This window comes from Sinocyclocheilus rhinocerous, unplaced genomic scaffold, assembly GCF_001515625.1.
Source record: "Sinocyclocheilus rhinocerous isolate Xijiao unplaced genomic scaffold, SAMN03320098_v1.1 scaffold935, whole genome shotgun sequence".
NCBI classification, from domain to species: Eukaryota; Metazoa; Chordata; class Actinopteri; order Cypriniformes; family Cyprinidae; genus Sinocyclocheilus; species Sinocyclocheilus rhinocerous.
This window is the reverse complement of record NW_015659710.1, coordinates 180063-197037: the sequence shown is the minus strand read 5'-3', so window position 1 is coordinate 197037 and position 16975 is coordinate 180063. Positions and strand designations below refer to the sequence as shown.

General features: G+C 35.9%; 1 protein-coding gene across 1 annotated transcript in view; it reads left to right on the top strand.

Annotated features, from left to right (window-relative positions):
* The window catches only part of LOC107724141 (low-density lipoprotein receptor-related protein 8-like), a 170630-nt gene that overhangs the window by 116126 nt on the left and 37529 nt on the right, over positions 1-16975 (top strand). Inside the window, exons 5-9 of the mRNA XM_016532943.1 lie at positions 1785-2168; positions 5496-5621; positions 7168-7290; positions 11007-11126; positions 11399-11524. Of these exons, the coding sequence (XP_016388429.1) occupies positions 1785-2168; positions 5496-5621; positions 7168-7290; positions 11007-11126; positions 11399-11524 (879 nt within the window). The remainder of the gene's footprint in view (positions 1-1784; positions 2169-5495; positions 5622-7167; positions 7291-11006; positions 11127-11398; positions 11525-16975) is intronic.

Below are 16975 nucleotides of genomic sequence, written 5' to 3'. Positions count from 1 at the left end.
AACCAGCGTAGGTGGCAGAAATATGAAATGCAAATCAGCTAAAGTGCAATGAACAACAAGAATGACCTTTCTGTGAGCAACACAAATAACATTGATTTTGAGTCCGGCAATACAATTTTGATAATGTCACCGTTTTGACGGTGAAAGTGTTTTATGAGCCCCAGCTGCTCTTTGCAAATAGTTTGCATATTTACAGGTTTATCGACGCAAAGTCACAAAAAGTCAGGATCGATTTCTTTCATATCCCATCCGCTCAAACGCATTCATACCCGATCACATGCTCGTAAGCCATTTCAAATCCTTTTACAAAACTAGCCGTGAATGTAATACCCAATCGCCTTGCAGCTCTTCAGGACGGTTATTCCGGTGGGGTGGGTGACCCCATTAAAGAATGGACAGGCGTTTACTACAACACAGTTAAGCCCATTTAGTGTCTGCCTCCAGTGTGGGGCTGAAGTGTGAACCTCAGGTCATCCGCAGCACAGTTGAATCAGTGAGGTCACGGAGCTCACATCAGCACAGAATAGCTCAGAGCTCATGCGACATTTGCCATAAATTTCCAGTGAGAAGTGTGATTCAGTCATTTTACTGTAATGGTATTTCATAGGTTTGGTGATGTGACATTGTTAAACAGAAACCCATAGTTTTTTTCCACATCTTTTTTTCCCTCACTAATTTAATACATTTACATTTATTCATTTAGCAGACGCTTTTATCCAAAGCATCTTACAGTTGTGGAATACAAGTGATTTATCATAAGATGGCAGTAAACACGAGAAATGCCCGTTATACAAGGTTTCAGTCATCGTTCAAAATAGTAAAAAGCCAGGATAGGAGGATAATAAAAGAACAGCAAAAGTGAAGGCATAGAGCTTTGTTTTTGTTTTTCAGAATAGAAATTTGATAAAGCTCATTTTACAAAATTTTAAACATTCTATTGAATAAATAATAATTATTATTTATAATAATTTTTACAATGTAATTTAACATTACTAAATAATTATAATCATTTAATAATTATCAATGATCATTTTAAAAAAGTATATATTTTACATTACATTTTAATGTATATTACGAATAAATTGGAGTTGGTGTTACATAGGATGGCAATTTTAATTTGAAATTATAATGATATAATCAAACTAATCATATAAAATAATATAAAGGCCTTTTTTTAAAGATAATTTAATACTGATATTTCTACAAATATTCACTTTTCAATTTTATATTTCAGTTTTTATTTATGCAAAATTATGATATCATGGTTGACACTTTAAGATAACCTCCAAATGACAAATACAAAAAATATTATAAAATGAGACTGTCCTTAATGATTTTACTTCCTGGATGATGAAAATGTCATTATGAATCAGGTTTCTTTTATTCATGGATCAGTTTATTACTACCAATATGGGAAAATATGATGGGGAAAATAGTTGATGCCTATCTCGACAACTTTGTCTTTTAAATAAGCCATTTTAGAATAAAATGTAAATATGTACAATGCCAAGAAGATATGAACAATGATAAAATGCTAGCATTTTCTCATATATTTTTGTTTAAAAAAGTGCACAAAAAAGTTGGAAACACAGGAGACAAAAAATGCTCGTGATGAATAATAAAAAAAAATGAGAAACAAGTTAAAATGTCTGTATTAGCATGCAGTAGTTAAAGGTTCAGCTATCAACTATTTACTGTTCAAGTAATTTTTTTTACATATTATATATGTATTTGAGGGACTGTAAGACTCTGTGTTAATAAAGTACATTCTTCTTTTTTTCCAGACGCCAAGGCTTGCCCTGCTAAAGAGTTCCAGTGCCATAACCGCCTGTGCGTGGCTCCCATGTTCGTCTGCGATGGGGATGATGACTGCGGCGACGGCAGCGATGAGGAGAAGTGCACGGCAGCCACCGCCAGCACCTGCGGGCCGCACGAGTTTCGCTGTAACGACTCAGAGTGTATTCCAGCGCCATGGAGCTGTGACGGAGACCCCGACTGCAAAGACAAGTCAGATGAATCTCTAGAGCGCTGCAGTCGCAGGACGGAGCCTCAAAAACCCCACTGCCCGGCGGGGGAGTTCCGGTGCAGGAGTGGAGAGTGTATTCACCTCAACTGGAAATGCGACGGAGATGTAGACTGCAAGGACAAGTCTGATGAGGCCAACTGCCGTAAGTGTGCAAGAAAACTAAATATTCTTAATATACTGATCACGGTTATCATTCTCAAGCACGTGTTTCCTGAGGTATTTACATTGGAGAGGCTTGCTGTGTAGTGATTTAATTGATTAATTTAGTTAATTAAATGAATTAATAATCAGTTTAGTCACTTGGCTGCATTACATGCTCTTCTTAATGCTGCATGCATGGTGTTCTTGTCATTACACTCATTCTAAATTACTGTCACGATCTAGTAAAGCAGTGAAACACATGGTTGTTCATTTAGAATCAGTCCCCTATTGTCTGCTCCTCCTAATTCTGTTAACACAAATGCATTGCACGCATGTCAACATAAATTAACTTGGTTTTGTTGATCTGTAGTCTTACAAGGTCAGCGTATCGATTCTGCTTACAATGATAACATAATAAAACATACTCAAAATACTGGAAAAAAATAGACTCTGAATACAAAATATACTCTGATGCAGTATCAAAAATGCACATAAAATACAATAGATTAAAAAAGCTACAAAACTATTAAAATTAAGTTGATTTCAATCTGTTACAGTATATAAAATTGGAGCTGTCTAATTTTAACGTTAATTTAATACAATTTATTGTTAAAAAATAAACTACTACCGTTTTGAACATACTGCACTTTGTATTGACTTCTAATGCCAAGGACTTCAATGCTTTGTCTGCCACAATAATTTGACTAATTGTCTTTGAAAAATCTTCATTTAGTGTTTTTTTTTTCAGCAAATGTTGATGTATAAAAGTAATCAGAGTAATTAATTAGCATGTAATTTAAGTTTTTTTTTAATTGATTTATATACAGTACAATAGAATCAGAGTCAGTGAGCATGAATGTTTATTAAAGGTCCCCTGAAATGTTTAGAAACACGCAGCGTTACTCTGTGTTGACGTCATTTTAACTGAAACTGGAAGACAGGGCGGGACATATCAAGCAGCCCCGCCCCTTTTTAAAATAGCCAATAGCGTTCATTTATATCACAGCTTGAGCTAGAGCCGTTGACCTCCATAAAGCATAAATTTGGCAGGGTATGCCAGCCACAATCTCATCCATATTGCTATAAAATTTAGAATTCTGTGTAGAATTCAAAAAGCTCTGATACATTTTGTGGTCTGCGCCGACTAGCGCATGTGATCTGCTCCGTGCTATCGTGTCTCATTTGATTGGACAGAAAGTTTGATGAGAAGCTGAAGTATGATGTGATGTCAAAAAAATCGTTGAGCCGTTTTGGCGGAAGTGAGGAACTGCAAGCTTTGAATGCTTATATCTTCTAAATGCGAATTTTGTCACTGTTTTGGAGCACACTGCCTTATAGATAACCTTAAGACTAACATATTGATACTAACACCCAAAAAACTTTAATTTTGATTTCATGGGGACTTTAACTTTACATTTCAAGGATTTGATTCTCCATGAGGCAGAAGAAAACAAGCATGTGTTTGTTTGAGCACATGTAATCCTGAAAAAACAAAACCTGCAGCTGAATACTCTTTGTTTGCTTGTGCGTTGTTGGTGCAGAGCGTGTGCACACACGTGTTCAGTTTGTTCTAGCATGTGTGTGTTTATTGAGATTATGTTTTTTTCCATGGGTTTATGACATGTAAATCTTCACGAACTACTGTGGTAGCAGCATGATAATATGCTTGAATCTTGGTGGTTGCTAGGCAACAAGTGTGTTTTGAGGTATGGCAGAGTGCCCTTGAGTAAGCGCTCTGTGAGTCTGGTCTCACTGTAGGGTTCTTGCAGGGGATTGTGCACCGTCCTCAAAATACTTGTATCTGTTCAAATCATATTTTGGTCATTTTGCATTATATTTTATTAGACTATAAATAAGACCCTATATATAGGGCCAGATTTACTAACAGCTTGCGTCAGCGCAAACCGTCTTTTGCCGTTAAAATAGTACTGTCAGGATTTACTAAAGACACGCAGTGAATTAACACTGAAAAGGCTTGGACACAGTTATTTTTGCACCTAACCTTATTGAATATGCATATGTAGGAGTTTCCCTTTCAGACTAAAAATTTATGGGAGGAGAGTATTAAAATGAATCACGCAACACGATTTACTAACGTTTGTGCTCGTCAAATTACTGGTATTTGCGCCATTATGTAACGCTAAAAAAAAACATGTCTTAAAGCAGGCGGTGATTTGCACTGCTCTTGGTAGATTGCACTGGTCATTATGGAAATGATCTGGCTGCGTCTGTGTTCTTTAATGTGCACATTGTCAGTAAATCATCTGCAGAATTTTCCCCTCCCATCGGAGCTTTTATGGAATTGCGCTCTAACTGTACTTTGCCCTGTTTAGTAAATCTGGCCCATAGTCATATTTTTGAATCGGCTTTTATTTTTTATTTTCACTTTCATTTTTAGCAATTTTGTTATGTGCTTTGTCATTCAATTCATTTTCAGTTTTAGTTTTATTTCAGTCCTTCAGTTCAACTTAATTTTAAATTGTTGTGTGGCTTATGTATTGCATCTAATATTTTATTTTAGCTTTATTTAGTTGAAAAACATTTTTAATAGTATTAGTTTTAGTTAATGATAACAGCACTGCATGCTTACCGCTTTAATAAAATGACAGCAACGGCAATATGATTAAACACTCCAATGTTTAATAAATTATTACATACTGTATATGAATAATAACAAACTATGTTTCCACAAAGTAACAGTTCAAAAGCCAAACTGGAGGTGATATAACAGATACAGTTGATGCATTCATATAGAATTTAACTTATAAAACTAATATTACATGCAGTTTTGCCTCTCAAGTGAATATATTTAGTTTTAAGGTGGGTTATTTATTTTTACTGGAAAACAGGGCAAAAATATAGGTCAAATTGATCACGGTGAATGTTCTCGCTCCGCAGCTCCTCTAAAGTACACCGTATGAAAGATTAAAGGGATTTTAAAAGATGAATGTGAAAAATTAAAACCTTTCTTTGCCGAAAAGCATATTTTTCTTTCTTCGGTGTGTTACCTTATGCCCCAGAGTAAGTGACTGATTATTTTTAATGTTCAGAGATCGCAACATTTATTTTATCATCATTTACTGAAAATGAACTACACATGTTTAAAAACAGAGCATGTGCACTATCCATTGACAAGGATGTCAGTAGATTTTGGAATTGACAGATGAAATGGCCACTTCTGGGAATCAGTAAATCATGATCTGCTCTGCAGTTTTCAGTTTATTTGACCATCTCAAAATGACCAAATATTGATCTATTCATTGGCCAGACTGATATATGTAGATGCAGGAATGATTGTCCTACATAAACGTTTGTTTCTGTCCAACAGCTGTGCTGACCTGCCGTCCTGATGAGTTCCAGTGTGGCGATGGCTCCTGCATTCATGGCACTAAACAGTGTAACAAAGTGCACGACTGTCCAGATTTCAGCGACGAGGCTGCCTGCATCAACAAAAGTGAGTAACTTCAACAATCTCCCTTTCGCTATCTCTCATTTGATTAGCCTCTTCATCTCTACCCTCTTCTAGCAGCATTATCAGTGAAGATGAAAGAGTCGAGAGCACCAAATCCTGTAGCCCCAATCAAGTTAACATTCACACAAAGCACTACAAGACCAAACAGATGTACCCCTACATGATTCCAGGGTTTCATGGCACACTTCCCATATGGCACCTTCAATCAAATTTACCTCAAAAGATTAATTATGCCATTGCTGTATCTGATTAGTGATGCATAACATGATTTAAGTAGAACATAGTATCAGCATTCGTTGTGTTGGTCCTAAAACAACAAAGATTTCATGCATTTTGTTCAGTGTACAAAAATGCATTAAAATGGTAAAAAAAAATGCCAGTCAAGACATAATGTTACAAAAGATTTATATTTTTACTTTCTATTCATCAAAGAATGCTGAAAAAATCATGGTTTCTACAAAAATATTAGCTGCTTTCAACATGGATAATAATAATGAATGTTACTTAACCATATTAGAATGATTTCTGATGGATCATGTGACACTGAAGACTGGAGTAATGGCTGCTTAGAATTCAACTTTGCATGAACAGGAATAAATTACACTTTAAATTACACAAGTCAACATTTGAAGTGGATCAAAACCTTTCATCAGTGTTGTCCTAAAACCTAAAACCAAAATGCGTTCTTGTCTTAGGACAACTTTGATGAACTTTTTTGATCCGCTTCAAATGTTGACTATTGTATATAAAAACAGAAAACTTTTCATTTTTACAATATTACTGTTTTATGGTAATTTTAACCATATAAACGCAGCCTTGGTAAGAGATTTCTTTCAAAAACATGTAGACTTTAAACGCAACATACAGTACAGTGACCCGGGGGGCTGTCAAGATCCAGAAAGGACAAAAAACAAAGCACCATTAGGGGCTGTTCACAACAAACGCGTCTTTGCATTTAAAAATGTGAGACGAAGCATTCAGGAATGTTTTGTTAAAAAGTGCAGTGCAGAATGCCTCCTCCGCCATGTTGCCGTAAAATAACATGAGAGACTCAAGCGGAATGGTCATACATGTCCATCTAGTGTGTTTACGTTGAAAAACAATTGAAAAGTAGCGCATTGGAATGGAAAAACACATACTGTGTGAACGGCCCATTAAAGTATTAAATAAGTAGTCCATATGACTCATCTACTATATTCCAGATCTTCTTAAGCCATATATTTCAGTCTGTTTCTCACACAGACCTATTTTATTGGCTTTACAGGATCTGAAGTATAGTGTTAAATTCCACAGACTACTTTTATGGTGCTTTTATGTACTACTTTTGAGCTTGAAACACATTTCTCTTGTCACTGTCTATTGTCATTGTACAGCAAAGAGCAAAATGAACATTCATGCAACGAGTGTCGCTTGAAATGTGTTTTGTGTAATGGCAGTTCATGTTTTGTACTCTACATAATTTAGTTGTATTTATGTGGTACTCCGCAAAGATCAGAAGTGTAAGAACTCTTTATTGTGTCCTTGACAGCCACCAAATGTGAAGGCCCGCTGAAGTTCATGTGTAAGAGCGGGGAATGTATCGATAGCGGTAAAGTGTGCGACAGTATCAAGGACTGCAAGGACTGGTCTGACGAGCCTGTGAAGGAGTGCGGTGAGTTCAGACACTTTTGCACAATTACACAGATCCTAAATAATTGTTTACTGGTACAAGCATAGATTTGGGACTTTATTTTTAAATTAGGTATTATATAAGAACGCAAGTTTTGAAATGACATGTTTTAGTGTGGGAAGCCGAGATTAAATTGCAAAAGTGATCTAGGGTCAGCTTTTTCCTTCTCTCTAGTAACTCTGAATTTGGAGATGGAAAACTAAAGCTAGTCCAGCATTTAAGCTTATAGGCAGTGTTGGCTTATTAGGGGCTTCACTTGATCAAGGGCCAACAACCCACAGAGCGATCATTAAGATGAAAGTGTGAGTCTTCCCTCGCGTGCTATCATACAAGCAGAACGTGCCCAGCATGTTCTCCTGCTCTCCAGAGAGAATGCAGGTTTCCATAGATCAGTTTTTTTCTCTCTGTTCTTGTCTTACATCACATTGTGGAACTGGACTTTTTCTTCAGCGATAAGCTTAAACTGAAAATGCCAGATTTTGGGGGAGTGTGTAATTTTGTTTTTTGATGTTAAAATACTTTCTTCTTTCCAAGTTTAATGTACAGAGACAACTGTAGGTAAATCATTCATTGATCAGCTTCATGAAGTGTATAAACGCTCGTGGGAGTTTGAGCAGTTCAATATATCAGCTTCTGGCTCAACCAGTAGTGTTGATTTGGAGCAGGATTGCATATTTCCCAAGTAATGGCAGATGGAACATAAGGAGATAAACAAATTCTTCATTGTTAGTTAATTATACCTAATGGAATTATATTTAATCTTATTGCAAAGCCATGTTATTTTAGTATTTATAGTATTATTACTATTTTGAATTTTGAATGGTGTTTATTTTTATATATTCAGTTTTCATTTTAATCATAGTTTTAGTGCTTTTGTCACTTTATTAGTTTAAAATATTATTATTAAAGTATAATTTACTTGTATTTCAGTTTCCGTTTGCGTTTTTGTTTGTATTTATTTCCAGTTAAGTTTTGCTCAGTGTTTCATCTAATATTTCAGTTAACCAAAAAAATGTTAATAGCTTAATTTTAGTTAATGATAATAACCGTGTTTTAAAGGTTTGCATACTTTTCTAAGCAATCGAATGAGTGACCAAGTCCCTAACTAAATGCCTGTTCACACTAAGACACAAATTCGGTGCACACTGCACAAATTTGATTAAACATTTTAATTTGAATAAACTGCTATTAATGCGTTTGCTCAGACCGAAGCGAACATTCGCATGGCATCAATGTGGCAGGTTTTTTATAGATAGTTGGTCTAATCTTTTCCATCACACTGCAAAGAAAAAATGGCCAACCACTAGAATTTGCGCTTTTAGTCTCATGCCCAGAGTCGCTGCTGTCACATAAAACCACAACATTGCGGCGCTCACGAACAGATACATGTGGCATCACTTGTCGCATAGATATTGCACACTTCACCTTTATAAGAAAAATATCTTCCTAGCTAAATGTTCGGATTGTTTTCCAACACCTTGCAGGTCGAGAACGGCGGTCCCGGCGAAGGAGCAGTGAAAACGGTGAAAGCTGATACGGTGATCTACAGCAATAAGTTGAAGTATTCGAGAAAGGAAAAAATGAAATCGCATCATATGACCCCTTTAATTTGATCGAGATGGTATTTAGGAAATGCCAGCTCCTTGCTCAACTCTCCCTCTCTCTTTCTCCCTGTCCTCCTGGTTATGTTCACTCTTGTATCAGTCCTTAATGTAAAATACATGGTCCCACAGTGGCTCTTCAGGATGGTATTAATTCCTTTGCGGGTCGCTCCACTCAGCAGATGAGATTAGTGCAGGCACCTGACGCACGGCAGACACCCCCCTCTGAGCCCAGTGCACTCTGGACCGGCTCCAAGTGGGCCACTGCAGCTATGCATGCAAAATCACTAGGACTGGTGCCAGGGATTACGCTTCTACCGTATTCACTAGTGCATCCTTTACTTGTTATACATGATTCATATGTGGCCTGGAGAAAATAGTTAGTTTCTTGCTTGTCGGAGAGTGTCTCACTCGCTTTTTGAGTGTGCATTTCTCTTAGTCACGTCCAGGTGTTTGTCCTGCCTCTTCTCTCAACCCGTCTCCTTTCATTCTACTTTCTTTTCTTTCCCTTATTTCACTTGAACTTCCTGTGGTGTGTCTGTCCTCCGTCTATCTCCTGCTGTCAGCTGTTCCTCAGCATTAGCATCAGCTATTCTTCTCTTTCTCCCTTTCTATTGCTGTCTTTTTTCCTCCACCTGTCCACTTTTTTTGTTCTATACAAACACACTGATATCCACGAACTTTCTTTCTTTCTTTCTTTCTTTCTTATTCATTCATTCATTCATTCATTCATTCATTCATTCATTTTACAGCTTGTTAATATTGTTACTATTATTATTATTATTATTGGCTTTCAGAATAATAGTAATTAATACATACATTAATAATAGTTTATAATAATACATTAAATAAATAATAGTTAATATTTCTTTATATATATACTATTTTGCATTATTATTATTAATATTATTATTAGTGTTAATATTTGCTTGCTAAATAAATTTAGTGTAAAAAATAGTTTCTATTTATTTTATAGAGTTATAAATAGTTTTTATGTATTTATTCAGCTTTATTATTATAGTCAGTCTTCTTATTAAGAATGATAATAAAAGCTGAATTAATAAATTGCAACTATTTATAAACTAATCTATTTTTAAACTAAAATTAAAAACCTTAATAATAATAATAATTATTATTATTATTATTTATTATTATTATTATTATTTTCTTCTCAAATAAACACTATAGAGGTGACTGAAAGTGGTATTTGGATGTGTTGCAGGCCAGATTCAAACCTGCATCACACGAGTGCCATGGGTGAATGTATCCCATGTGATAATCCGTATTGATAATCATTGATAGCCACAATTTGTTTGTAACTGAACATAAAAGTACTTCTGTCTGAATGACGTTTGTGGACTATGTTTTGAAAGTTTCAAGCTGAAAAGTTTGTGTTAATTCACTGTAGATCTGTGGTAAAGTCCTAAATGGGTTAATGACACAAGATAGTTCAACTTTCTTGTGGTAATTGTAATAAAAGTTAAAAAAAGAAATTCTCAAACCAAGTAAAGAGTTCATCTCAGTTGAAGAAAAGGTGCAACACTCACTCGTGAAGAAAAAATGGAAAAATGAAGGCCTTGACAATGGCTGAAATGTTACTTGTTTTAAACAAATAAAGTTCAATAAAACTATAAGAGTGAGTGTTGCATCTTTTTTCTGCTGAGGTAATTGTGGTAATGACAATATTTTGCTGCTTTTTATTAGGGTCAGAAAGAGCAGACATACTGTAGAGATGACATAAAAGAGTGATGTATGTGTATTCTGACTGTCATCTGTAATGGAGGGAGCCATCAGCCAATGCCCAAATGTTTTAGTTGCTCAGAGAATTATTGAGCACAATACTGCTGAGACCTTTGCCATATTACTCTGTCACTCTCTCTCACAGCGTGCCACACACAAGCATTTAAGGCAGGTCTTTCAGTTAGACGGCACTCACCTCATCACTTTCTCATAAAGTCTTGAAGCTCAACCTAGAAAATGAGAAAGAAGCAGTCTGTCTTCAGCTGGTGTCAGGTTGCAGTGGGCACTTACCGTCCAATTGCTGCCGGGCACGCTGACCTTTGACACCACCTTTCTTGTTATTTTTTTCTGTCATAGGTCTGAATGAATGTTCCATCAACAATGGCGGCTGCTCTCACGTATGTAAGGACCGTCAGATCGGCTATGAGTGTGAATGTCCCTCGGGCTACAAGCTCCTTGACAAGAAGACTTGTGGAGGTAACATGTATATTATGTCAGATACCAACATTTTGATGCTGTGCAAGACTATATTGTACAAATTTTCCCAATAGACCACTGTTGTACGTGCATTGTGATCATCTATGATTTGTTTACTCTCAGCGTCATCATCACTTTGAAATTGATAGTAGAGAAATCCCCAGATGTTTGCAAGCATCATTTATCTTGTCTGTGGACACTCCGCTACAAAAGCCTCTGTTCTCTGTGTATCTCTGCTCTGTTTCTAATGCTTTTCTGATGGTACTCTCCAGACATAGACGAATGCGAGAACCCTGATGCCTGCAGTCAAATATGTATCAACCTCAAAGGCGACTACAAATGTGAATGCTACGAGGGTTACGAGATGGACCCCGTTACCAAGACGTGTAAAGCAGTGGGTAAGATACTTCACACCAGCATCTCCATCCATCACTGTTCTGGGCCAAGGTTCAATATAGGGCCTTTCGCATCGCAGGAACCTTTTCATAGTACCAGAACTAATTGTGGAACTACCCACTTTTTGGCATTTTCGCACCGCCGCTGTCGACCGGCTTACGTCACTTCTTAGTACACACTGTCGGTGCGAATGCAACCCTTTAAATAGTACTGGGAAATAGTTCGCGCAAAATCGTCCCAGTACTTTAGTACTGTACATTTAGTTCTGGAACTAAAGCGGTGCGAAAGGCCCTAATGTACCTTTTAATGTTGTACATACTAATGGTGGGGGACATTTTACCAATGATGAAATTTTAGTTTTTCAGAGACAAAACAATATTTTTCATTATTTCTTTAAAAATGAGTATTTTTTGTCCAGGAGTTGTTTAGCATTTTTTCAGTTTCTGCTTTTTTTTTTGTGTGTGTAACTTATTTCATAATTTCTGCATTGATTACTTATAATTTGTTGTTTCTTATCTTCCTATCCAAAACTAATAAAACAAATAGTGGTACTATTTAAAAAGTAAAAAAAAAAAGATGTATTTACAGATATTCAACTATATCAATTAATTACATGATTAATTAATTATATGAATTCAATTAATATTATTAAATTATATTATTTTCATTTATGATAAAAAAAATCTTTATAATAAATGCAAATAGATAAATACAAATAAAAAGAAATAAGAACAAATAAAAACAAAACAGACTTTTTTTCTTTTTTTTTTAAACCACATTACATAGTAGCGATGGAATAAAATGCTGTAAAAAAATGGCATCATCTCTTCTATTTATTCACTGGAGTGGTGCTGGAGGACAGTATTTTTCTTGAAAATTCTTTGTATTTGAGAGGTGAGGGAGACAGTGGGGTATTTTTTTCTTCTGGCTACTTGTTTGTTTAATAAAGAAGATGGGATTGCTGCGGCATTGCATGCTTTGGAATTGTGAGGGTTTTGTGTACCTAATGAAGCTCATCTTTATTGTCCTTCATTTGCCTGATCAGCCTGCGTAAAACTTCAGTGCATTTCCAGCACTCCTGATAGGCTGGATGACAGCTGGAGAAACACTGTCATTAAGTGCAATGTGTAAAGCTGGCGAACAAAACCGTTCCCTCGGGCTAAAGAGCATACTGAAAACTTAGTGATTTCACTCTTCAGAAATTGCATTCTGTTGGTATTGTGTTCAGGTCTGATATATCGGTTTAAGTTTGTGTGGTCAGTTTCAAGACTTATTGAATCTTAGTGCAAAGCAAGATATTTAATATACTATATATATTGCATTGTGTGTGTTTTTATCTGAGATAAAAAAAGAGTTAATTTAGATAGTTGATAGTTTCTGTCTTTATATGGTTCTTGTCACTAAAAACAGAAAATATGTACTGTAACTGAAAAGTTTGAGAGATTTTATTCTTTTCTAGTCTTGTCAAGATTGATTCTGATTCAGACTTTCTTTGTTCTGTGATATGAAGTGGAATTTAGTTCAAGATTACAGATGCAGATTCAAATGAAGATTTGATATTTGTGATGATGATTTCCTGCTGATTACAGAACCGGCTTTTTTAACAAAATCCGCATGACATTCACATTCGATTAATCGTGCAGCCCTAATATTTGACTTTTTTTTCAGTCATTCTAAATTCTCTTTTAAAAGGTATCCAGAGATCTATGGGTTTTAAATCAAACTTCATGTTTTTTCTTCATCGTTCTACCTTTTTGGTGTGCCTAGAAAAGCTATTAAATCATTTTAATAGCTTGATGTTTTTGCCACAGGTCTATCCTTCAAAATGTAAAATAAATAACTTTTTTGTTCCCTTTCATAAGCATATCAGGCAGAAGCACGTTAAAGATAAGAGGGAGGTGCGCTTTTATACGCTGTGTTCACAGACTTTGGTTTTCTAGGCATGACAGCCATTTTTCAGACACAATAGTAACTGCAAATATGACCTTTGGGTGCCAGTATGAGCTATAATGACTTGTGATATGAATAGAGATTCCAGAGAGTGTTCAGTGACCCTGTTAGTAAAACAAAACATGACCAGACCAGACCATGACCACAGACTTTACATTCAGAGTTTTTTTTATTTTTTATTTATTCAAGCACAGCCAAAAACAAACAGGACAAAACAGACAGCGCCTTTCATATGTGAGCATCGTTGCTTGCTGCATGCAATATTTTAATTAAATATTCTGTTACATCTGAATTAACATAATCAGTTTGTTTAGATTTGAGGAGACAAATATTATAAATGAAAGGCAAATCCAATGAATGTGCAGTAGGGACACAAGCCACTCATTATTTGTGTACATATCAGCCTCAGCACCAAATGAAGTGCAAATCCCCTTAAAACCATAGTTCACTCAAAAATTCTGTCATTTATTCTGTTATTCATAAATCATGTACACATTTTGAGGAACACTGGTAAAAAAGATGTTTTGGTGCCCATTGACTACACTGGTAAAAAAGATGTTTTGGTGCCCATTGACTTCCACTGAAAGGACAAATAAAAATATTCAAAATATCATCTTTTATGTTTCATAGAAAAGAAAGTCATAAGGTATTTAACGAAAAGTAAAGGATGATGCAAATTAAATTTTGAGTGAACTATCCCTTTAACTGTAGTAAAATCACTGTAATGCACAGGCTTGTCTGACAACAGCAGTTTGATAAAAGATAGCACTGTTCAGTAAATTGTTTATTGATGATAATCAAAATAAAGAATTATTATGCTAAGTAATATGATTATTTGCATACAGTGGTGTGAAAAAGTTTTTGCCCCCTTCCTGTTGTGTGTTTTTTTTTTTTTTTTGCATATTTGTTACACTTGAATGATTCAGATCATCAAACTAATTTTAATATTACACAAAGATAACCCGAGTAAATACAAAATGAAGTTTTGAAATAATGATTTCATTCATTAAGGGAAAAAAAGCTGTCCAAACCTGCCTGGCCCTACGAGAAAAAGTAATTGCCCTCTAAATCTAATAACTGATTGTGCCAGCCTTTGCAGCAACAACTGCAATCAAGCATTTGCGATAACTGGCAATGAGTCTTTCACATCGCTGTGGAGGAATTTTGGCCCACTCTTCTTTGCAGAATTGTTTTAATTCAGCCACATTGGAGGGTTTTCGAGCATGAAAATGACTGTTTAAGGTCATGCCACAGCATCTCAATCAGATTTAGGTCCGGACTTTGATTTGGCCACTCCAAAACCTTAATTTTGTTTTTCTTGAGCCATTCAGAGGTGAACTAGCTGGTGTGGTTCGGGTCATTGTCCTGCTGCATAACCAAAGTGCGCTTGAGCTTGAGGTCTCTGGCAGTAATCAGGCCTGGGTGTGGCTAGTGAAATTTAACTCAGCTTTCTAAAATAATGTGGTTAATCACAGTTCTTTCATGATTTTAAAGGAGGGAGCAATACATTTTTCACGTAGGGCCAGGTAGGTTTAGACAGCTTTTTTCCCTTAATAAATGAAATCATCATTTAAAAAAACGCATTTTGTATTTACTTGCATTATCTTTGTGTAATATTACAATTTGTTTGATGATCTGAATCTTTTAAGTGTGAGAAATATGCAAAAAATAAAAACAGGAAGGGGGCAAAAACCTTTTCACGGCACTGTACCTGTATGATGTTTACAGTTATCAGGCAATTTAGCAACTTTGCACTGATACGTCTTTTACAACACCTGTTTATTGTGGTTTATATTTTTAAAATACATGTTATTAGCTTTTAAAATTTGGGATGCTGGAAAAGGCATGGAATTGAATAAAATCTTAAAGTCATAAAATGACTGTAACAAATAGGTTTTTTTCTAGCTATTTGCAGCTCTAAAATATTGGCTGTTGTGAATCCTTATCTGGAAAATTTGAATGACAGGAGAAGTCATGGAGATTGTGTGGTGAAAAAGTGTGGGAACCCTGTATTATACTAGAGCAGCATGTGTGTCATGTGCTTCCAGCTCTCTGATAGGCCTGTCACATACTGTCATTATAAGTGTGAGGTCACTCACCTGTTGAGAGTAAATCTGAGCCGTGTAATTTGACCTTAATGTGAGACTCAGCTGAGTGACATGATCGAGGGGGTTATGGCAAATGAGTGACACTGGCATAACCGCAGACACTTTTTCATGTCTGTCTCCTTCTCTTTTCATTGTTACTTGTCAGTCAAGATGTTACACCCCCACATGCATCATTTGATTATCTTCATGCTTTCACTCCCACCTGTTTTCCGTCACCTCGCTTCATATATATGACTCTAGAAATTGATGAAACTGTGTCACGCTGTCTGTGCTCTGCACACTGGGTGTCAGCCAATAGGATGATGCCTGTCTGCGGTGTGGAACAGCTTGTGTTTGGATGTCTTTGGGACTGATGGCTCACGTTTATTCTGTGAGCTGCTGTTGTGAGCGGCTGAGGGATATGATATTATTGGATGAAATGGTTGCAGAAGTGAAGCACAGTGGAGAATTGCAGTGGACATTGAGAGGGAAGCTCAAAGACATCGGCGACTTGTCTTGATGTCTTGGGAGAAGCACAGTGTGGTTGAAGGACTGAGACAAGCTGTTCATCAAAAGCATGAATGATATGATGGCACATCATAAAAGAATAATTGTGGATCTCCAATAAGTTTGAACCATAAACTGGACAGTCCTCATCTTATTGTCGCCACTGTGGCCTTGGGAAAAACATATTGTAAGGCAACTGTTTTTGAGGATGCCTTTTTATGTTATAATACTTCTTTTATTACCATCCCAGTTTAAAGTAAAAACATGACAGGAAATGCCTTGATTAGAACCTCTGTACATAATGCACATGGTTAATAATATTGTATAATAATGATGATATACAGTGCTGCTTGAAAGTTTGTGAACCCTTTACAATTTTCTATATTTCTGCATAAATATGACCCAATTCATCATCAGATTTTCACACAAGTCCTGAAAGTAGACATAGAGAACCCAATCAAACAAATGAGACAAAAATATTTTCTTTGTCATTTATTTATTGAGAAAAATGACCCAGTGTTACATTTCTGTGCGGGGCAAAAGTATGTGAATCTCTAGGATTAGCTGTTAATTTGAGGGTGAAATTAGAGTCCATCTGTTCAGAGGTGTTTTCAAACAGTGGAATATCAGGTGTCATCTGCAGTTTGCTAAAGATCATGTGGACAAGCCAGAGGACTATTGGAGAAATGTTTTGTGGACAGATGAGACCAAAATAGAACATTTTGGTTTATATGAGAAATGTTCTGTTTGGAGAAAAGAACACACTGCATTCCAGCATAAGAACCTTATCCCATCTGTGAAACATGGTGGTGGTAGTATCATGGTTTGGGCCAGTTTTGCTGCATCTGGGCCAAGACGACTTACCATCATTGATGGAACAATGAATTCTGAATTATACCAGCAAATTCT